The 23,048-nt window shown below is 35.4% G+C and overlaps 1 protein-coding gene across 17 annotated transcripts in view; it reads right to left on the bottom strand.

Moving 5' to 3' along the window:
- Positions 1-79: 79 nt before the first annotated feature.
- Positions 80-23,048, bottom strand: part of fryl (furry homolog, like) — a 376,544-nt gene continuing 353,575 nt past the window's right edge. For 11 of the 17 annotated variants that reach the window (XM_063043177.1, XM_063043178.1, XM_063043163.1 and 8 more), the window contains 5 exons: positions 20,676-20,744; positions 12,540-12,557; positions 6,777-6,887; positions 3,783-3,967; positions 80-1,974 (listed from right to left, as the gene is read on the bottom strand). In XM_063043177.1, coding sequence (XP_062899247.1) covers positions 1,716-1,974; positions 3,783-3,967; positions 6,777-6,887; positions 12,540-12,557; positions 20,676-20,744 — 642 coding nt within the window. In that variant the 3' untranslated portion in view covers positions 80-1,715. The remainder of the gene's footprint in view (positions 1,975-3,782; positions 3,968-6,776; positions 6,888-12,539; positions 12,558-20,675; positions 20,745-23,048) is intronic. The other 6 variants (XM_063043168.1, XM_063043169.1, XM_063043181.1 and 3 more) reach the window with 1 other exon arrangement.

The raw sequence follows: 23,048 nt of genomic DNA, 5'->3' as shown, positions 1-23,048 counted from the left end.
TATCAACAAATCATAAATTAAGATGAAATTTAAAATGGATGAACTTTCCCCATCAAATATTTGAGTCATAGTACCAAACTGCCAACAAAATAATTTATCATTGTTGAAGAATGATTACAGTGATTTGTTAATTTGCTATGACTGGTTACAGAGCCTTAAATTATATTAACTACTGTTTGCAGTCTGATAGCATGCACAGTGCCTTTAAACTCATACAATTCAATACAAGTATGCCTGGTCTACAGTTCACTTTCTCAGAAGGCAAAAAGCCAAAATTGAACAGTACATTCTATGCTCCATGAATTGGAGCCCAATAAAAATCACAGTGGATAGGATAGATGCATATAATAAGCAGGGTCATTCCCAGCAAACAGAGCCAGTACACCATCAATGGGTGAATTTACATTCAATTTTTTTCCCCAAAGAAAGCCACTGCTGTGAACAATCTCATTTATTTCAAAAGCCGGAAAGTTTCAGCATTCTTCCTCGTGTCACTAATGTTGTGTATTCAGTCTTTGTCTTTCTCAACAATGCAGCAAAGGATGGTCCCGAAGCTCAAAATCCACGGGAGACACATGAGTAGAAGGAATATTATTTGCTCTCAGGTTTATCTAAATTCAGACTGGAGAGGCAGCAGATAAAGACTCATTACCAGTACTTAAGTATTTTGTTTTGCATTAGTTTTATACACCTATTCTCAACAGTGCAATGCACAAATATACAAGGAAATACTTTTTTACACTATACAAGTCTAAAATATTTACAGAGTAGAATAACTTAGGTGAGTTCTCCTAATGAAAATGGCTAGAATGTGGCACTTTTTGCTGCCACTTTGTTAAGTCCCTACAGGCGCATTTTTGGTTATATACCATCAGTATTTGTAACATACAGTAATTACTGAGCAGGGAACATCTAATGTCCACTGAACAGTAAACAAAATAACAGTTTGCAATATTAGTTTTACATTGCTGAGTAAAACTCAGTTTGGTATCCCAACTTTCTATAAGATTTTCTACAGCATACCATGGATCATATTAACTCTAATACAAAATAAATTTCTTAAAAAATGTTTCCAGACATGCTCTGAGAGATCTTATGAACTATTAACACTTTATGCTAAAGCCTGCAGTCAATGTCAAATCAAGTTAACCTCTTGTATATAATCTTTTACCATAAGGAAAGTGGTATGAAATTTTGTCCAAGGGGTTTACCTGTTTTTGTCCCGACACTGAAAACTGACATTGCCAATGTGTTGCTTTGAAGCCTTGCAGGTTATTCAGCCTAAAGCCATTTCCTAGCTGATTTTTAGCATCATTCCACCTGCTGCAGAGCGCCTGAATGTCATTATTATACATTATTACTTGGGAGCTGGCTTGTCTTCAGAAAAAGAAGAATATGTGCCCTTCCATGCCTTTTTCTTTCAGTAATGGCTACAGTACTAGTGCAATATACCATGACTTAATGATTGCACTGTCAAACCTTATTTTGTGTGACTGGAGTGCCTGCCCATACTGTTGTTAATCGTGTGCAGGTACTGCTCACTATTATTTCTTATCCCATTTAACAACCTGGTTCTTTATACGTCTGACTGTTTCTATAAATAGATGCAACCTGGTGTGTTCAAAACAAATTGAAGCTGATCAGAGGAAGAGGATATGGTTAATATTCATACTGTATCTTAATGCAATGTGTAAATATTAAGTTACTGCTGTAAATTAAAATCCGGTACTCTGAACATCAGCCGCAGGTGTTGACTTTGCCAGAAGTTGGTATGACTGCACAGTTCGTAGAGATTCACGAATTTGTAGATTCAACTCCATCAGTTTAGAGCAAACTTTGGATAAGTCCTGGTTTGACCCTACCACAGCAAAGCTGCCAGTTTGGCCCAATGTCTGATGGCGAAAATAAATATGTAGGAGAGTTTGTATTGGATCATCTTCCCCATTTCCAAAAATATCATTGGGCCATACAGATCTGGTGGATAAAAATGTAGAAGTTAATTTATCAAGAACTTTGATTTTAGATAATTTCTAACATTAATGCATTCAAATCTCCATTATAGTTTAAAAAATAATTGCAAATGTAACAACTACGAGGGGTGATTGATAAGTTCGTGGCCTAAGGTAGACGGAATCAATTTTAGAAAACCTAGCACATTTATTTTTCCTACATTTACACACATAATCCAGCGGTCGTGGAGCATATGGATCCCTTCTTTGTAGAAGCCGGCGTCTTGGACCTCCAGAAGTGGTCCACAGCAGGGGTGATTGATAAGTTCGTGGCCTAGGGTAGAAGGACAGGAGTTATTAACTTCAAAACTTTCTGCATTTTCACTCAGAGTTGAACTGCACATGCATGTAACAAGAGCTGTATAACTCATCGCCTTCTGCGAAAGGCCACAAACTTATCAATCACCCCTGCTGTGGACCACCTTGAGGTCCAAGACTCTCTCGTTACATGTACGTGCAGTTCAACTCTTTGAGTGATAATGCAGAAAGTTTGAAGTTAATAATTCAACTCCGTCTACCCTAGGCCACGAACTTATCAATCATCCCTGCTGTGGACTACTTCTACAAAGAAGGGATTTGTATGCTCCACGACCGCTGGACTAAGTGTGTACATGTAGGAGAGGCCTATGTTGAAAAATAGATGTGCTAGGTTTTCTAAAATTGACTCCTTCTACCTTAGGCCATGAACTTATCAATCACCCCTTGTACTTATCAAATTTAATAGATCTTATCATCAAGATTAAAAACAGAAAATGCTGGAAATACTGAGCAGGTTAGGCCACACGTGTCCTTATGAAGGATCTTTGACTCGAGATGTTAACTGTTTCTCTTCCTGCAGGTGCTTTCTGACTTCCTGAGTATTTCTAACAGTTTTTGTTTCTAATTTAGGTTTACAGAATCTGCAGTTTTTATTTTCATATCAAGTATTTGTAAACATTTAGGATATAATGTTGGTTTGTAAAATCAGATTCCAGCAATAAGTATTGCAGTTTAACATGAAGAGAGAACTTTGTTCATGGTGCCATGTGTCTATTAATAGAGTACCCAGTTTGACATCCCTTTTCATGGTATTACAGTCAGGAATTAAGAAGGCCCTGAAACTAATGCTTGTGGCAGGCCAGTTGTTTATGATCCAAGATTTTAAGCTACTGATCCTTCTGATGAACAACTAACCATAGAAAGTAAAATTTGATCAAGGAATTGATAACTTTGAAAACAATTTATATCAACTTTGATAACTGGGTGGAAAATACTTATGAAAAGGATATTCAACAACTCTGCCACAAGATAGATCATATAAGATAGGATGAATGGGGATGCTGACACAGTCAAAGACTTTTGCATCCCAATGTATATCAATATTAGGAAATTTCCCCTGTGATATAGTCAGGCTTCTTGTTAGTAAAAACTGCTCAGGTGCAATAGAAAATTCATTCAGAAGTAAAATCTATTTATGACATTTTATGACTGATGTTCTAGATTTTTCAGTTGTAAGCATAAAATCCATCATAAATATTGGAAAAATGATAGTGAGCTGGTACTTATTTGTGTAAGAATCAAGTATCAGCTGCACTTTAGAAGTTCCAAATGTGAAAGTAACAAAGGAATTTGCATGAAATTAATCACTCTTAATTAATTTGTCAAATCATGTTGCATTGTTCATAATGTAGTTGATTTGTTTGCTTTAAACTTTGGAAATGAGTTAATTCAATAATAAAAATCGAATCTGCATTCCTCCTACCATATCCTGAACAAAATAATCAGATATGTTACCTGAATGCTTTGACTTGAGCAAGTGCAGAAGGAAACTCCTTGTTTCTCAAAGATTCAATGAGAGATTGAATGGCAGTCTCCGTGCATGTTTGCAGGGTTTCAGGGACTTCAACTTCATCACTAATACCTTCTGCCTCTTTCAGACTGGCTTCCAACAAAGCTAGTTCCTCAGACATATTTATCACCTTTAAAAAAAGACGTACATGAAAACCAACTTTTACGTGGTTCTGCCAAACATCACACATGGTACTTAGATTGTTAAGTAACTGAAGAACAAAACATGATACACATATTTTAAATATGCCTTAATATCTGATGTGTTTCTGAGAAGGTCAGTATTTATTTCCCATTCCTATTTTCTCTGCAAGTTGGTAGTCTCACAAAATCTTGAATCTCTGCTAGGTAGACTTTCTGAAAGAGCTATGCAGTGTCAATGAAGGAATGGTGATGTATTTTCAACTCTAAATAATCTGAAGTGTTTTTTTTAAATGGACAAGACAGGTACTTTGAGTTATGATACCAGTCATGAAATTACTGAATATTGAAAGCCAAGAACCTAAATACTCTGTTTTGGCACTCCTTTGCTTAATCATATGCCTCAATTTTATTTCTAAATTGTTTCAATTTCTCCACTGATGAACACAATTGTATTTTAATCCATTCTTTTTTGAACAATATTTTCGTATACTTTAGGTATCAAAGCCCAGAAGTTGCTGTGTGCCCAAAAAGGTGCTCTATAGGATTATTATGGGGATGTTTGGGAAAAAAAAAATCCAACATAATCAATGATAAAATCCACATGTTTGCTTATACCTTTGGACTGATTATTCAGCTAAAAAAAAAACAAACTGCTGGTGGAGCTCTGCTGATCAACTGCATTTCTGGAGGCAAAGGGGTAATTGTGATTATCACATTGATAATGCTGTTCCTGATAATTCCTAATTCTAATAATTTTATATCCAGGATGTCAGCAACAAGACAGCATATCAGTGGTGGTAGGAAAGGTAGATTAGCTGAACATTAGCTTAATTTGAATCCTTCTGTCCGTTCACTCTATCAGTATCTTTAGAGTACATGGCCTTCTATTCCATCATCTAAGTCATTAATACTGAAAATAGTTGGAGTCCCAGGTACATTTCCAGTGACATCCATGTGCTTAACGTGGATTCCTTTACAGTGGAGAACCCAAAAGTAGACCGGGTAACTATGTGCTTCTTGTTGCCTGTATCTTTTAACTTTCCATCCACTCTCACTCTTAAACTGTTCTGAGGACCAAAAGGAATTCCAGCACCCCATCTTCTATCTAGGCACACTGTTGAATCCTGATATCTGCAATTCCACATAGCCACTTTTTTCTGATTTCCAGAATCACTTGTGTTTCTGCTTTCCTGTTTGTGTCAAGAGTTGATGAGTTCCAATCTCAGATTATTTACCTGTCACATTAACTATGGTTATCTCTGTCTTTCTGACTTATCTCTGTATCTCTGACTTTCAACCAATCTTTAGGAAGATATATTTTTAAATGGACCACAAAAATATAAATGATCTTTGTGTCTTGAGTGCTGTGGAATGTGAATGTCAAAAGGCATTTATAAACTTTTAATAATCTGATTGATTGCATCAAGTTTGACAGTCAGTTGATCTGAGCGACGGAGACTCAGTGCCCCGTCAAAGTAGTTTTGTGGGTCCAGACGATTGGTTAGGATAAGCCAGCTTGTGTTTTTCTGGGCTATGACAGATGTCAGACAGCAATAAGCAACATGGTACATGGCAGGCAGAAGCAAATGGGTAACAAAGCAACTGTGCCAATAATTCATCATCTCTCTCTAAACAAATGCTACCTAACTGCTGAGCATTTCCAGTAATCGCTTTTCATTTCAGAAAATTATGGTAATGGTGTCTTTAATATCTCATCTACTCCCTTTAAATCGCTGGGAAGAAAAACAATTGGTCTTGAGAATTGATCACTTTTTAGTGCCCTTATTTACTTCATTACCTTTGTTTGATTATTGTAATTTTCGCATATTCCTGTCCTTACTGAAATGTTTGTGTTGTATCTTATATTTTTAAAGGTTTATTTTCATACTTTTATTTTGTAGCTATTACTACTGTTAGATCATTTTGCTGCTTATTTCTATCAGTCACCAGGATCAACACACAAACATCTCACTCTCTATTTACATTAGTGGTACAGATCCTTTTAGCTGCACATTGTTCTTATTTTAGCCATTATAGTTCTCCCTTTTTCAATGCTCTATTGCAATTTGTCCATTAGCAGATTCGCCCATTTAATGGGTTCCATTTCAGTCTCATCAGTTAGAAGTGAACCTTAATAAAAACATTAACAAAAACCTGGAATTTCAGCAGCTTTTTAGTTTTCTTCCTTTTGTAGACTATACTGAACTCAGTTTTGCAATAACAGCTAATGTGCTAAATATTTGTGCAAATTTAAGCTCTTAACTTTTAAAGGTTATTACACATTAGAGATATTGTTCAAGACTATTCTGCTAAAAATGTTTTGTTTAAGCACATTTAACACACTGCAAAGAATAATGAAGTGACTTAAAATGTATTAAAACAATGAAATTTAATGACAGGTTCAGCAGAATGCTGACAGGAAAGGGAAAATATATCTGGAAGCCATAAAGGGAGTTCATGGGGCTCAAAATGAGGATGAAAAATAAAGGAAAAGCATGTGAAGACCAAAAAAAAAATCAAGAGATGGTTGAAAGGCTCTGTAATAGAACAAACTGAAATGTAGGCTTGAAAGTATGGTGAAAGTTTCAAATGCAATATATTTCATCAGTTTTTTTTTACAAATTCTGTTGTGTGAGAAAAGAGGAAATTCAATTATGAGAATAACTGTTGTCCAATTGTTAAGTAGCAAGGAAGCTGATTTTAACTAAGTGAGACACAATTGAATTGAAGGTGGATAAGTCACCCTGCCAATGATAGGTAGAGAAAGCATAACACCTGATAGCAGGAATTGTTTACCTCAGCCTCTTTCTTGATCATGTCGACTTGATTTATAAGTTTGCAATAGGCTTGATACAAAAGTAATAGTTGGAAGTGAAGTTTGTATAGCCTTCGACATAACTCCAGCTCCTATAAAAAGTGAACATAGATAAATTAATACCACGACTTGATACACATGAAATAACATGATTTAATAGTGAACTTTCTGCAATATTAAAGGTGGTCACTTACTAATGAACAAAGTAATTCCATCTTAAAAAGATTCTGATACGATATAAGCTGATGAAATGCAGATGAAAGCTGAGCCCTTGCATTACACTCACAGTTCCAATTCCAGCAAAGCAAGCATAAAAAAGCACCAATAAAAAGCAGCCAGCATTTGCTATGACAATGTTAACCAATACCAAACATTAATTTCAAATACAGATTTCATGAACAAGGCTCTTAACAAATCTCACTGTGGGACTGATATGTATAGATACTGTACTATGCCTGCACAGATATAGTGCTTTCAAGTCATGAAGTAAAAAGTAAAATTTTACATTATTTGGTTTATGATTCCTGTGTAGTATTATAACATAAAATATTGTTACTACCCTCAAGAAGGAAGGAGTGCTGGAGTAGCAGAATATGCTCAACTGATTCCACAAAAATGCAACTAGATTCTGACCTGCCACAGAGATAAAGGCCAGCCAGCTACTAATACCTTCCTAGCCATTAGAAGTGACCATTTACGCCATAGCTATTACAGAAATCAAATCCATCAGTCACCCATCCCCTTCTGCAACCCTTGTCACCACCCCATCAAATCTTACCGTAGACACATAAAACTGACAGAGGACCACATTGTAAACCATGTGCAATACAAAGTTTGAAATATAGGTTCCTAAATATCCACCAAATAACACTAGAAATCATAGTTTGAGGTTAAAACGTGGACAAACCATTCCAGTGTTGACACAGGCTGACCTAGTGCATCCTTAGATTGCTCTGGTTGAAATGCACACAATGCATTTCATTGTATGTTTCCATGTACTTGTGATAAATAAATTAATCTGAATGCTACGTCATGGAAGATGATGAACACACTCAATAAAATTTAATAATATACCCATCAGTAATAGGAAAAAGATGCTTATATCCCATATGAATCTGTAATAGTATTCTTTCTGTGGATTGAACAGTTTACCTTGCAATTCCAGTTTCTAATATTTTTAAGATGTTCTACAAACAAACAGACATTTCACCATTTTACAAAGATTGTAACAAATGCTGCAAAAACACCGGTCAACCACTGTTCTCTGTTTTCTATCACTACGCCAACTTTAGAACTAATTTATCACTCTTCCGTGGATTCCAGCTTTTACATCTACCTTTTGATCATTTTGAACTAAATTAACCAGTCAATTTCTGCTTAACAATTCATTTTTGATTCCAATACTTTTTCTTTCATTGATTTGGTTTGTAATTCTTTAGTTTGCCTGTCTCCCTTTTTAAATAACAGGCAATTAGCAGCCCAGTAGGCACCAAATCATAGAGCACTTTAGCACAAAAACAGACCATCAAATCTGTGCCAACCTGGTTTTCTGCCCAGTCCCACTCACCTGTACTAGACCATAGCCCTCCATATCGCTCTCATCCATGTATCTATCCAAATTTCTCTTAAATGTTACAATTCGCATCTAATCACTTCCACAGGTAGTTCAATCCACACTTGTTCTACCTCTGGGTAAAGTAATTCTGCTTCAGAATTCCCTTTAAGTATCTAAACTTTGACTCTTAATCAATGAACTTGTGTTCTAGTCTCACTCAACCTGAGAGGAAAAAGCATGCGTACTTCCACCTTATCGATACCACTCATAACTTTGCATATTTCTATAAGAACTATATGTCTCGCTTGTGCTCTCCTATGTTCCAGGGAATAAAGTCCTAGAAGCTAGTAAAAATGCCATCTTTACAAGAAAGTTTGGTCTCTAATCAGTTCCATTCTTTCCTTATCCTCATATTCTTGTATAACATCTGTAGATTTTCTTTGATTTAAAAAAAATCTCCCATCTTGCTTAAAATCCTGTAACTAAAACGAGGTTATGATTACCGCATTTCTTTAAATTCTGTTCAGCAGTAGCAACATCATATTTGAACATTTATTTCTTCCTTTAATTCACTTGCCTAATACATTATAATCCTTTCATTTTAGGATATGCCATTAAGACCAACCAGAACCCTCTTCAGTCTATTTTCCAACCTTTATTTGTTCTGCTTTCCCAGGGCTCTCATTAATTTACTATCTTATTTTGACTCACCCGCATTTAACGTCTAATTTTCCATGTGCCTTGTTGCATAAAAACAATTTGTTCCCCACACCCTAATTTGACTGAGTCGATAACAATTCATTAACTAATTTCAGGGAAAAAAATATACATGTAGGATTTGAGGATTACATTGCGGATTGTCACTGGAGGGCAACTCCATAGATAATTTGTGCAATGAGAATTATAGGACTTTTTATATTAACATATTTCAGAATGTATCACAATCAAACTTGTAAGCACGCTAGAATAATGGGCTTGCAGGTAAACACTTAACTATCAACACCAATAAAGTGATCAAATGTTTATTGATTACTATTATATTTAACAAAAAACTATGATGCTTTGCTAAAATATATACAAATAATATCAATATTTTTATTTGTCAACCAGGATTGAAAACTCTGAGAAATGTAGTTCTAACTTGTTAAATATGGAATAATGCATTGTTACCAGTCTATTAAGAGTTCAAACATACTCCACTATAAGTTTAAACCCCAAGTTCTACTTAATTTTCAAATTCTGATTTTACAATACCATTACAGAGCAATGCAATCAATTAATGTATGCCAAGAAAGCAACTTGAATTTACATATCACTTTTAATGTAGTCAGATTTCTTGCAGTGCTTCACAGGAACATCAAACACAAATAATCAATTATTGTATAGATAAGATGAAACCTAAACATTTCATTGAAACAGTGGGAACAATGTCCAATATTTTTATCAGTGAAATGAGATACATGTAATGGTAAGAGGGAAAAGCCACTTTCTGACTTGGACAGCTGAGCTTCAGTGAGTCAAATCGTTCATTTGTGCACATTTCCAGACTTTATCTGTGTGTTCTTGACGACACCATAGAACACTGGTCTGATTGCCTTCCACTTGAGGTTTCTTTTCTTTCACACATTTGGCATTTACTGCAAAATTACTACAATACTTTCATAACAAATGAGCCACATAATTTATATAAAATTCATTTCACTATAACATCTTAAAGAGATATTAAAGTTAGTAAGATATTAAATGTCACATTAAAAAGGTCACTAATTATTATTCTTTTACTCACTTTGTTCCTCTATTTATTTCATGATTTGTAAAATTTGCTAATGTTTACTGCATTAATTAAATGCCAAGTAGAGAATTTCAGAAAGTTACTGTTAAACAAAATAATTGAAGGAAGTGGAGAGTTAAGAGACAGAAAATTCTGGAATCTGGAGAAAGAAGAACAAACCATTGAAGGACCTCAGCAAGTTAAGCAACATCCGTCGTGGCAGAGGAAGAGTGGACATCTCAGGTTGAGATCATACACTGGGACTGTGTGTAGAGGGAAGTTAGCCAAGGCAGCGGCTGAGACAGGGGCTGGGAGGAAAAGGGTGAGAGCAGGTGAGGTGGGGATAATGGGCAGATGGAGCCATGTGGAGGAGTGGGAAGGCAGTTTAGAGACAGAGGCTGGATGATGATGTGAAACCACACATGGAAGGATGATGGAGGAGGATAGGAAGGGTTGGCCAAGGGAAAATAAACCTAGGTATATAGCTGTGCGGGTGATAAGCAGATTAGAAAGTCATGGGGGTTGGTGAAAGGAAAGGCAAACAAAAGGAATGGGAAGAGCAGGAAAAGAACACAGAAGGCATGCCTTCCATGAAATTCATACCACTGAGTTGCAGGCTATCCAGATATGACATCACTGACCTGTTCCCCCATCTCACTCCTCCCTCTCACCTCTTTATACATGCCATCTTTTCTCTATACTCTCAGTCCTAAAGCAGGGACTCAACTCAAAATATCGACCATCCTTTTTCTCTCCCCCTCCCCCCACAGATGCTGCTCTTCTTGTTGGTCCCTCCAGCAGTTTATTAATTGAAAAAAGTTTTTAAATGCCAAAGTCAGTGAGATTTTATATAATGTTGCAACATTTATTTTACAATAAATTATTTTAAAAGATGAGGAAACAACTTAAGTATTTTAGGACAAAAGAAAAATTGAGCACTATAACCACTATTTCCATCTGTACAGTTAGTGAGAAAACTGATATCTTCATGTACATGTTGATGTATTTTTCTTGTGAAGTTTTATACCATAAAAGATAAAAACTGATTTTGAAGATATACTTAATTACATACTTAAATTAATTATTACATGTTAGTTGGTTCCATATTAAAAGAAAATGAAAGATATTCACCATTCTGCCCTACTTATGATAAAAAATGGATAGAAAATAATTGACACTGAGACATTAAGTTTGAGGCTTGGCTTTATTTCTGCCTTATTGTATGTTATTTTATATAAGATGCATCCTAAATTAGTAGAAAAATAAATACTTTCATGAATTTTAAAAATATTTTAGAAATCCTATTTTAAAGATATTTTATGCTTCATAGACAATAATTTCTGTGCTTTCCAGAACTGAGGAATTTCTCTTTCAGGCTTGGACTGGGAAAAGCATATTTGTTTTCCTTGGAGCAAAGATTGAGAGGTAATAAAGATCAGAACTGCTTAGATAGGGTGAATAGAGAGATTTCCACCATCATGAATATATCAAGAACAAAACATCTTTTTAATTCTGTAGTGGTTAAGAGCCAGCATATATTCACTAGACTAACTGGATTCCTTCTACATTATAGAAACATAGAAACATAGAAAATAGGTGCAGGAGTAGGCCATTCGGCCCTTCGAGCCTGCACCGCCATTTATTATGATCATGGCTGATCATCCAACTCAGAACCCAGCCTTCCCTCCATACCCCCTGACCCCTGTAGCCACAAGGGCCATATATGAGAATTATAATCAACCCAACCACAGGAAGAGAGATGGAAACAAGTCAATGAAGATTATCCAAAGGAATTAGATTGGCAGTACAGGGAACATATTTTCCAGGAAAAGAAGAGAGCATGGAATTGGAAAGGTTACTTTAATAAGGACCAAATAGCTTCTTTTTCTGTGTAACAATTCTATAGTTTAGAAACTTAATGTAATATTGATAAATACTTTGCAGCCAGTTCATCATTGCCTACTGCTTGAGAAGTCACCAGTGCACATTCTTAAAGCATGTAGCCAGTATTATTAATGTCAGTGCTACTAATACATTAACTTGTCAAGAATAATCAACGTACAGATACGCTTGCTTCTGAATCAAACAATCGATGCTATGTAATAACCTCACAACTGAATGCCAGTTCATCAACAGAATAACAAAATCCAATGCATTTTACTTTATTACTGAAGACATTGAACGAAAGGCATTTATTTTTTCCTATTTATGTCAAAGATTACAAGGACAATAAGCATATACAACAAAGAGCATTAACACCATGGAAGCAATAAATAGCTTGGTAGTTGCAAACCATGTATACACATATGTGAATGATAGCAGGCACATCACAGGGTTATAAATGCAAAGACAGCAAACAAGGTAAGTTTGCAATTCCAACATTGTTAAGATGTCTAGAAGACAAAAACCATCACTTACTGCTAGAACTTCCATTTGCTAAGCAAGAAGATGAAGTCACAAAACAAAGAAAGAAAAGAGATCAAGAATTAGTGACAGTCAAAGAAGCTTCAGTGTCTAGGAACGAATTTACAAACTGTTAACAGTCAAACCCAAATACTGAGTGATGGTTAGCTGTACTCACAGGAATTTCACCTTGTCTAAGTCATTTGAGGCCCTTCAACTAATTAAAAAATATGCAGATTTAACAGTTACTATTTATAAGACATCATTTATGGGTCTCTGGTAAGTTCATAAAACAATATTTCATATTACTGAGCTGTTCAATTACACCAGTCATAAAAATTAGCAGAAGTAGGCCATTTGGCCCTTAGTGCTTGCTTCAATATTCAAAGATCAGGGCTGATCTTTCTCAGCACTACTTTCCTGCACTAATCCCATAATACTGATATGTTACTAGCTAAAAAATATTATTGATCTCATATGCAAAGTAAAGCTACAGTTGTGAAATCAGCAAAATCTTATTGTTAAATCAGAATTCCTAAATTGAATTACAACTTTAATAGTAATGCAATGATAAAATTATGAAATTAACATTTCATTCCAATAATGATGGTTTTAATTAATATAATCAACTTCACAGAGTTAAGAACAAAAAAGTAAATACTTAAATTTTTGACTTTTTAAAAAATTCACTTTGGGATTTTGAATGTTTTATGTCCTACTATTGTTTTCAATAATGTATCTTCAGCACTCTAAACAATTTGTGACAAGGCAGAAGATGTAAATCTTACTGTCAATACAATAATGACCAGAGATTTTTCTAAATAATATCATTGCAGGAATTTAACCATAATAATATTCTTTCAAGTTGCTGTTCTGCTACAAGTTAGTCATAACATTAGCTTTCGGCTGCCAACATGAACAGGAGGTTAGTTTAAATTCTTTCCTCGCTCACCTTTGGATTAGAATTTAGGCCATCAATTACATTATCAGTTAAATCTTGAGTTCACTGTAAATCAATTATCTTAACATTATTAGTTGGAACAATGCTCTCTTAAATAATAGAAAGCATGAAAAACTGAAAAAACAAGAATAATCTTGTTGAATTCTTTAAAGAATTGGCAGAGAAGACAAGGGAAAGCAGTAGATGCATTATCTGGATTTTCAAGAGAGATTTGATAGGCTCACAACCGCAATCAGTGCACTTGGAGTCAGGAAAGAGGAAGGAGGACTCTGGAACTGAGAACAAGAGGTGCTGAGAGAGGCCAATCAGTCTGACAGGTCCATAGGCAGTATATGGACCACTGCTAAGATCAATTTACATGAATAATTTGGAAGGACATGAAACAAAATTTCAAAATTTGGAGGGTAATTAATATTGGCAGGAAAACTGTGAAAATATATACAAAATGATACTAATCATCCTGTGAGGATGCTGCTTGAATAATAAATGTTTGTGGGATAAAGAATTGAAGGAAATAATGGTTAAAGCAAGTTAATATGATAAACATATCCAGATGATATAATACGTTATACCTGCTGTTCATGACATATGACCTGTGGGTCTGTCCCGCCTAGACACACTGATCTTGCAATTTCATGTCTGCCCCGTCTGTTGTTCACCTTATTAGCTGCCCTGCCATAGATTTACCAATTGTTCAGTAAGTCTCCAGGACAGCTCCAACTTCTTGAAAGAGCGCGTGGAAACCAGGCTGCTACTGTGGTGGCCATCGGTGAGGACCTGAGATTGAACTTGACTATAGTAAAGCCAATAACCAAATGCAATGACTTTGGTGGTGCCAGGCTGGCAAATTTTCACAATTAATCAATATTATTTATATTCATATTCACACTCAGTATTAATTTATTAGATGTTGCACTTCATTTTCCAACATCTAAAAAATCTTCCCACGTGAACCAGGTGATTTTAGGGGAATGTGGGAACCAGGAGGGTTCCAATGAGTAGAAAGGAGTGCAGTAAAGATCTCCCGGTGAGCCAGGTGGCAAACTACAGTGATTTCAGAAACTTTCAACCCTGACTGATTTTCTGGGTCCATTCAGACCATATCCAAATTTAACTCCGCACCAAGGTATTTTTTGTACTGCAGCAGGCATGGATATGTCACTGTAAAATAGATAGAGCACTGGTGTGCATAGGTCTGTACTGTATAACTGTGGCTGTATTTGATGGGCACAAGTCTAGCAAGGTAGAAAAGAGAAAATCAGTGAAGCAGCAAGAGCTATGGTATTTGTGTCTTAAAGATATTTTAAAAATTGCTAAAAGATCATGTATGATTAAGCTAAAACATGTTTTTTTTTTCAAACATGATCTTGAGAAATGGTTTTGATTAGAAATCTCATCCTCCACACTGAAGAGTGGTGCACCATTGAATTAATTGTATCAAACCTTTGTTAGAGCATAGTTGAGAGTTCCATTCTCCATATTATGAAAAGATACTGGTCTAAATTAAAACTAGCTCATCCTACATGGTCATCCCCCTGTAGATTTTAAATTTGATAATTAAAATATAAATTTGATCACATTCTTAGCAAATCTGCTTCCACAATATGAAATAAAAGCATATTTACTTTTGAAAAAGTTTTCTAATGTTACAAAATCCTTTTGTAAAATATTTTATTAAAAGAGACTTTCAGCATTTAAGGCAGCAATACCAAAACCTTATAAACAACAATGAATAGTAAGCAACAACAGAATTTGAAAATTAACAAAATATTTGGCTCAGATGGAATTTAAGTCAAGTTCTATAACATTTTAAGCAGGTTCAATATTTTGCTCTAATAATCAGATTCAATGCCAGATCAGTGAACTTTCAGATAATACTTAAAAGTACCTTACAAAATTTCAAGTACAAGATATTTGAAGTGCAACAGCGTGTCTCAGAGCTTGCTACATTTGAAACCAAATAACTAAGGTAACTGGATCTTGCTTGTTTCACAGGAGAGTTGGAAGTGAAAATCCCTGAAGCCAGGGATAGATTCAATATGTCTTGCTACACTGTATATTTGAGTTTGAATGCAGGAAATACACTCTTGAAAACTGCTGAAAAAGGAAAGGACGTTTGCCTTCAGGAAAATATAGCCCATTTATCAGAATGATGAGGAAACTTAGATGCAGTTTGATGTGGATAAAAGTTAGATAATATATTTTGTGGAAACAAAATAAGAAATGGAAGTACAAACCCCATTTTCAGAAAAGTTGGGATATTTTCCAAAATGCAATAAAAACAAAAATCTGTGATATGTCAATTCACGTGAACCTTTATTTAACTGACAAAAGTACAAGGAAAAGATTTTCAATAGTTTTACTGACCAACTTAATTGTATTTTGTAAACATACACAAATTTAGAATTTGAAGGCTGCAACACACTCAACAAAAGTTGGGACATTTCCAAAGTCAGCACATCCTTTCTTCCCAAAACTGTTCACTATACTCCAAGTACGGCCTCACCAGTGCTTAATAAGGTCTCAACGTCACATCCTTGCTTTTATATTCTAGTCCTCTTGAAATGAATGCTAACATTGTATTTGCCTTCCTCACCATCGACTCAAGCTGCAAATTAACCTGCATGAGGAATCCCAAGTCCCTTTGCACCTCAGATTTTTGAACTTTCTCTCCACTTAGAAGATAATCTACGCTTTTATTTCTTCTACCTAAGTGCATGACCACATACTTCCACACACTGAATTCCATCTGCCACTTCTTTGCCCATTCCCCGAATCTGTCTAAACTGTTCTGTAGACTCTCTACTTCCTTAAAACTACCTGCCCCTCCACCTATCTTCGTATCGTCCCCAAACTTGGTCACAAAGCCATCAATTCTGTCATCCAAATCATTGACATATAATATAAAAAGAAGTGGTCCCAACACAGATCCCTGTGGAATACCACTGGTCATCAGCAGCCAACCGGAAAAGGCTCCCTTTATTCCTGCACTTTGCCTCCTGCCAATCAGCCAATGCTCTATCCATGTTAGAATCTTTCCTGTAATACCATGGGCTCTTAACTTGTTAAGCAGCTTCACTGTGTGGCGCCTTGTCAAAGGTCTTCCAAAAATCCAACTACACAACATCCACCAATTCACCTTCGTCTATCCTGCTTGTTATTTCTTCAAATAATTCCAACAGATTTGCCAGGCAACATTTTCCCTTAAGGAAACCTTGCTGACTATGGCCTATTTTATCATGTGCCTCCATGTACCCTGACACCTCACTCTTAACAATCAACTCCAACATCTTCCAAATTACTGAGATCAGACTAACTGATCTATAATTTCCTTTGTTCTGCCCCTCACCCTTCTTGAAGAGTGGAGTGACATTTGCGATTTTCCATTCCTCTGGAACCATGCCAGAATCAATGATTCTTGAAAGATCATTACTAATGCCTCCACAATCTCTTCAGCCACCTCTTTCAGACTATAGAGACTAAACAGTACTGTTTATAATTCCCTGAAAATCTTTGTGCAGCTATTAAAAATATTGATAGCATCCATGGATTTATAACTAGAAGCATAAACTAATAATGATTCAGTTTAGACTGCTTCATTATAGAAAGGCAATGAGAGTCATAGGAGAGTGTACAGGGTAAATTTATTAGGGTCATTTCAAGGATGGAATATTTTAGGGAATGCAAATACTGGTGCTATTTACAAATGGACATAAGTTAAATGGCAATTACTTGCAAATGGGAAAAGGAATGACCTTATGATCAAGCCTATTCCATTCAATAAGGTCGTATCTGATCTGTGACTCAATTACTTGATCCATCCCCCTTAAAAACCTTTCATTAACAGCACTTTGAAGCACTTCCTTACACACTCAACTGTAGATCTTAGAAGCAGCCAAAGCAAATCTGACCATATCACAAATATTTAATCCTTTCCAGGTATTGCTGTTAATAACTATCTTTTAGTAACCCATCTTGAAATGTTTGAAAAATGTTCACTATTTGGTTTAACATAGTTTCCCAACATGTTCAAAGGGGGAGCATCTTCCTGTATAATTCTACGACAAAGAGAATTGGCAGTCTGCTTGAGAGGACACAATGTTAATTTGGTTAATGTAATCTTGATAGCATAGCATACACATAACAGGTAAAGTGTTGCTTCTGAGAAAGCAGCTAACTAATTTCTCTCTGTTAAGTCAACAACCAATTAACAATGCTTACATGAAACTCATCCATTCACCTTTCAGAATGGTCATCAACAAAGCAATGATGAAGGGGTGCAGAGGAATGTCAATGAGCTTGTTTCTCCTGCTTGAGACAGGGTGCACAAACATGGTACTCCTGGAATTAGATGGAAATCGAACGCAAGGTTTGTACATTTGTGATTAAGCCAATAATTGCTCTCCATTATGGCTGGCATCATGAAGAAAATATGAAGGAGTGGTTGCAGGAATGGACGAGCTGTGTAAACTGGCAAGAGACCTGAAACTGCTGAATAAATATGGCCTGACAAGCAACATGAGTGAATGCTAGAATCAGATATAACAGAGTCCAGAGGAAAGTATAGCAATACAATGAATGAAAATCACTTGAAGATTGCAGCTTCTACTCGGGTTTAGTGGACCACTCAAGTCACATTCTGCCTGTCTATGCTTGTCTTCTTTATTTGAAGAAAGTACAGTCACAAAGGGGGTTATTGTGGAATTATTTTACAAAGGGCTAATTGGCACAAACTCAAGAATATTTTTGAGGTGTTATGAAAAACTGCATTTTCCTAAAATCTACTTGTTTTCACCAAACACAGAACAAGTTACTTTGGAATGTTAAACAGGATAAATTCTTTTTGTTCAAGGCCAGAGACATGGATTGGTAATTGCAAAGAGTCTGGAGTACTTAATTTAGTCCTTGGCTCATAAAATAGAACATATGAACAGAGACAGTTAAGCAGATGCTTTAATTCTCAATTCTATTCTCTATTATGATTTTGGCCTTTTACACTATGGGTCTCCTGTCCTTAGCTATCTACACTACAGTGGATCAAGGCCTATTCCTGTATCTGAAGATATGATGTTCAAAACAACTTACACACATTTTGTGGTCCCAACCAGGGATTTTTGGAAGGCTTTGGCATAACCTCTACCATTTTCTAGTCAAGACAAGGCTGGCATTCTATTTGTTTTCTTTATCTGATCATGCCATTTTAAGCTGGAATTTTCTTTTGGTTATGAACTTGTTAATATTTAGAGTGTATGAGCCAAAACAAATGACCTTGTACTTGCCTGCACTGATATCCATTTACCACAATCAGTCTGCTTGTTTAATCTTTTAATATCTCTTTGTAATTTAATGCTATAGTACTTACAAAGCCATTTATCTTTGTGACATCAAATTTGGATACATGGCTTTTAATCATGAACAGTAAAACACGAATAGCTGCAGCCGCAATACTTATTGTGACAAAAGAGCACAAGGCACACTCTGTCAATTTGAGTACCTATCCAATGCTACTCTCTGACTCCCACCACTCAGGCATTTTATAATCTTTAATAACATGTCTTCATTTCCATGAGATTTTTATTTAGCTAACAATAATTTTGTTCACTATCAAGTCCAAATTTTATCTCTACAGACATGTTCTTGTCTACTACTCCAGCTATCCCTTCAAAAAGGAAAATTCTCATCTGGTTCACTAGGCCAGATCTAGACTGTACATATCCATTGGGTGCTTGCAGATCAAAGTGTCTTGTACCCTGCCTTAGTATAATCATGTTTTTGATGTAATGAACTAACATACACAGTTTACTGACCCAACAAATAAAACAAACATCATGAGAATTTCAAAGATGTATCACTATGGCGTTAGTACTTTTTTGCTAAATTTGGCGGGAGAGCCATATGGCTGTGAAGATTTGTTACTTTAAAAAAAACTACTAGGGAACACATGAGTTAGTGAGGAAACTCTGTAAGTCCAAAATGAATAAGATGGCAAAAAAAGGTGGAAGAATTCTTGTTGAAGGATGAAACGTTTTGTAAGGGGAGGTGGCGAGACAATTACTTATGAAAGGATCATGGATAATTTTTTTTGCAAAAGACATAAGGTTCAAGAAAAATACAGGGTATTGCATGTTTTCAAATGCCTTAGCGAAGCTGGTAGAGACGCAATGAGCTAGGCAGCTTTCTTCTGTGCTACATAACAGGATGGTTATAAATATCAACACTGAACATTTATGGATGTTATATGGTTCATCAATACAGCAATGTAAAATTTATTGAAATCACTTAATTCCAAATTTCTTCAATACATGAATTTAAATGACCAAACTTAATACAGTTGAAATAATGAATGGGCCTGTTAGGATTCTAAGAACACATTGCCAATAATGCAGTTAAAAAATGACATATTCTGAATTGAAGGCAGCCAATTTTCTATGGCAGTATCTTACTTCTCACAGCGAATTGTCATCCTTTAACTTATGCCTGTATCTAAGGATGAATAATAGCACTGTTGATATGACTGATTAACAAATCCCATTTGTATTATGGAAAAACAAAGTGAAAGGCAACTGAATCTGTTTCTTTCGCAAATTACATATATGACTTGATAAACAAACTTATTAGAACTTTTCAGTGGAAAATTATCAACCAGATATTAACTCTAAATCATTTCAGAGACTTTATGTAGTAGCCATATCTACTTGTCTAAACCTAACTTCAAATCCACATTAAGCTAAACATAGTCAAGATATGGATCAAAAAGCTATCGTATTATTCACAAATAAATTATGATGCCACAGCAAATTCATCATATTTACAGATAAAAAATAGGCATATTTATATAACACACATAATTCCCAAAGGGTAGGCCACAGCTTGCTTTCCTATAGGCTCAATTTTTAATAAAGATAGTAGTAGTAGTTTCAGCTACAGGAGGAAATCTGTACAATTATCTACACTAGTGAAAATGATACCAACAATATATAATAAATTTTTGAATAATCAACTTGTATGGGATAAAACCAGCTACCATAAAGTCTTTGGTCTGGGGAATTATACCTTCAAATAATTAAACTAAAGCCCAGCCTTCTAGTTCTTCTAAGTGCTCCTCCTTAACATCAAAGAGCAGAAAGATTAATGCATCATATGGGAGTAGGGATGGAGTGTGAGAAGAATGGAAAAATGCAGACCCTCACCTGAGCACCTCTATTGATTCTTTGGAGATTATCCCCTGCACCAAAAGTCCTTTTACAGTTTTCCAGCCACTGCATTAAGAAAATTTTAAAAAATCAATTAAGTCAAAACTTTAAAATGTACCCAGTCACTGAAAACTTCAATAATGTAATTACTTGTAGATAAATTATGCATAACTAGACCAAGAATTCCCTCGTAGAGCAAAACCAACACGCTACTTAAACACCCCCAAATCACAACATTCCCAGTCACTGATAAACCTTACCTGCTGGTCAATCAAGCCTATTAAGCAAAGTAAGCTGAGAATATTCAGCTACCACTCTATGAATAACAGCTTCAATAGCATCATTGCTGAAGCTGTCCTCCAGGATCCCGTTTATCAGAACACGAGTGAAAGTGGTTTTGAAGGGTCACTGAACTGAAACTCTGCTTTGCATTCCATACATGCTGCCTAAGCTTCTGCTTTATTTCAGAATTCCAGCATCTGCATATTCATACTAAAATTACTTGATTATTGATGACACAGTTGAGTTAAAAGTTTGAATACTTGAGTACTTAAAAATGGGTGTGACGTCATTTCCTAGTGACTAAATACTTAAGGTATACCGACAGAATTCCACCCAAGGAATCATAATTGTAAATTCAAATGATGTATTTCTTCAGGAGGGAAAACAGATGCCCACCCCAGCAGCTTTGGGTATGTATATACACAATAGGTACATGTCCCAAAACCAGCTCTGCTGAAAAACACCATTTTCAGTGACAGGCAAGGAAGACAATTCTTCATCTAATCAATTTAAGAAGTTCACCAGAATCAACCAATTATATGTGATGGCTTGTGCAAGAATCAACAGAATACTTCATAGAGTAAGGAGCTGTTTTAGAAGACTTTAGCTCCCTGTTGAAAATAATGTGTGGAAGATCTATTCCTGTACCCAGATGATCTATTCTAATTGATAGACTTAAAATAATTGGTACTTTTGAAAATAAGGTCTAATAATATTTTTCATGCAAAGTTCTTATAACTTGTCAAGGAGAAATGGTAACTTTAATCTTATGTGCAATATTGTTTCCTTATGGACATGTATGTAAGGTATTTACCACCAACCCTGCTCAAAATGTCAACTTTTGGTGACTGATAAGAGATAAACATTTTCATCTAATCAATTTAAGTCTATTGGATTCATTCAATTATATTTGATGGCTTGTGAAAGAATGATGGAGCACTCCAGAAAGGAAGGGTCTGTTTAATAAGTGAATGGATTCTAAGTTCCATTAGTAAATCTTAATATGCTTGCTCTATGACCTAACTTAATTGAAGAGTAAATTTATGAGTCAACAGAGTAGCTTGTAAAATATAGCAGATCCTCTTGTCACCATCCTCCACTGGTCAAATGCTAAAGGTGACAATGCTGATTTTGTTGCCAGAGAAACAGAAATGGGAGCATGGAAGAGAAGAATTTGATTTGCATAATTTATATATGTATGTGGCATTCATGACTATTGATTCAGTTTATTTATCAAACTATCTCAACTTCTTTATAGAAACTTTTACCAGTGAATCTACATGAAAATGAATCTCAGGGTTGTAAATGGTGACATAGTGTAGTTTGATAATAAATTTACTTTGAACTTTTAGAATAGGTTATATATCTGTTCGATTCAAGCACACATACACTATTGTCCATGTTGGGAAAGTAACTAAACTTAAGGAACTGGAAATCTGAAGCTAAAAACTCTTGAAAATATTCAGCTATTCAGACAGCAACTGTTGAAAAAGAGAATTAATGTCTGGTCAATAACCTTTCATCAGAATGATTAGGTAAGGAATCGAACATGGGAGATACAAATCACAATAGAAGTAAAACATTGTAAATGCTAGAAAAGTAAAATAAAAACAAACAATGCTTAAAAAAAAGTGGCTCAAGGTATCATCATTCTTCCCCATGGAACTGCAGGAAAAAAAAGCAGCACCCACATTATTATCTCTTCACACATTCCTAACACTTCTTTCAGATTATTCTCTAGTACCTCTTCAAATTTAATGCACTACATTAAGTTGTTCATAATGTAGTTTTCTCTGAATGGGAAAACCAAATGCAAATTGGGTGTTCACTTAGCCAAACACATTTGCTCATTCCACAAGGTTAATCCTGGACTTCAATTCTTTCATTCCCAACTTGACTCACCATTCCAGTGAAGCCCAATAATAGAATCACATCTTCCAACTTGGCTCTTTACAGCTCTAACGAATGAATACAGCATTCTATGTTTTCAGATAACTACCCTTTTGCATTGTATTGGAAAAGTCAACAACCTACAATATTAACTATTTGTGTTCATTTGCAGATGCTGCCTGAGTTTTTTCAGCATCT

The sequence above is a fragment of the Mobula hypostoma genome, chromosome 3 (genome assembly GCF_963921235.1).
Source record: "Mobula hypostoma chromosome 3, sMobHyp1.1, whole genome shotgun sequence".
NCBI lineage: Eukaryota > Metazoa > Chordata > Chondrichthyes > Myliobatiformes > Myliobatidae > Mobula > Mobula hypostoma.
This window is presented reverse-complemented; position numbering and strand designations above follow the sequence as displayed.